Here is a 1,586-nt window from a genome sequence, read left to right as displayed (position 1 = left end):
TCGAAAGGTATCAATAAATTTTCATGCATAAGAATTTTTGTTTGTGTGATTAGCGCAGTTCGGCTTTCAGTAGTCTTGATTTATTTTTTAGCATTTGTTACCTTTGATTCCAAAAGTGTTGAAACTATACAATTATTTTTCATATTCAAATAAAAACAAATATCAGTAGAAATAACTTTATAATCAAAATAATGAAAATGATTTATAATTAAAATCTTTACAATTAATAAATTTAACTAACAATTAAAAATACATATATATATATATTTATTTATTTATATATATGTATAAAAGAACACATTTTGAAATAAAGAAGAAAACATAAATTATCAAACTTCATTTGGAAAATATCTTTGGACTCACTCAGAGCACAAAGAGCACAAACATTAGAGGCAATGATCCTGAAGGAGTATATGTGACTGTTAGTAGAAAGATTTAAGGTTGAGGAACAACTTTCTACTTTCTAGTGTTATTAATGTCTTTTTCGAATTGATTATTATAAAAATTGTAACAAACTACTGTATATAAATGATCTAAATTCCGTCAAATAAAACTAATTTTTTTGCGCAAAGACATTATTCCATTATGAAAAATTCAAAATAACCCAACTGACTTGAAAGGAGAAACCCATTAAGTATTATTACAACATCAAACTTGAAAAAAAAACACAAGACATTATCAAATACTTCGCATGAAAACAATTCCCTTCCACTAAAGATTATTGGTGATGTTAGGAGCACAATCATCACCGACGGTGATTGGGGACACAAGGCTTGCGGTTGATGGTTGGTGGTGGCTGCCATCCATGGAAGGAATGTCCACATGCTCTCCAATATCATCCGTCTGCTCCTTTGACATATCCATGAATGATTGTATTTCATTTGGACCCACATTTGTGTCCGAATTCATACCAAGATCATCAGCATCCGAAATCATATTCAGATTTGAATTCAAGTTATTCTTCATAATAAAATCATGAAGTTTTTGTGGGATAGAATCATAATAATCATAAAGACCCTGATAATTGTACTGAACAGGTTCTTTATCATTCAAAATTTGAGGAGTGCTCTTAATAAAAGCATCGATTTTTTTTGGAAGATCAACAAGATAAAAATCATAAAGACGTTGATTTTGCATAGGATCATAAGACCTGATTGGTGTAACATCTGCTTCCACAGCAACAGGAGGAGGTAAAGAAGAAGAAGACACATCCTTCTCCTTAAGGTTCTCCTCACACGTATTCTCCAAAATTTCCTTTCCTTTGGTGATCGTCTTATGCGTACTGCTTTCATGATTAACCATCTTTTTTGTTTGGTATTTTAACTTTTGTTATGTACTTTTTTTTATTGAGTGGTTGTTCTATATAATTTGCGAGGATGAGAATTGTTTATATAGTGAAGAAAATGTGCCATTTCTCGTTAGATTTCTTATTACATTGCCGGAATTATTACTTTGAATTATAGCCATTCCGTTATAGTAAATCATTTTTTAGTTGACTAGACCAAATTATATACATCCGTATGTACGTATGTGTATCTAATGCATTTAAGTAGAGTTATGACTTTGACCAAAAAAAAAAGTTTAGG

General features: G+C 30.3%; 1 protein-coding gene across 1 annotated transcript; it reads right to left on the bottom strand.

Annotated features, from left to right (window-relative positions):
• Positions 1-711: 711 nt before the first annotated feature.
• LOC18014050 (MADS-box transcription factor PHERES 1) lies at positions 712-1,302 on the bottom strand. The gene has a single exon (XM_024153585.1). It carries the CDS (start codon positions 1,300-1,302, stop codon positions 712-714), a length of 591 nt encoding a protein of 196 aa, XP_024009353.1.
• Between the last annotated feature and the right edge of the window lie 284 nt (positions 1,303-1,586).

Source organism: Eutrema salsugineum, unplaced genomic scaffold (assembly GCF_000478725.1).
Source record: "Eutrema salsugineum unplaced genomic scaffold, Eutsalg1_0 scaffold_4, whole genome shotgun sequence".
NCBI lineage: Eukaryota > Viridiplantae > Streptophyta > Magnoliopsida > Brassicales > Brassicaceae > Eutrema > Eutrema salsugineum.
The sequence above is the reverse complement of the archived record's forward strand: the minus strand, read 5'-3'. Positions and strand labels throughout refer to the sequence as shown.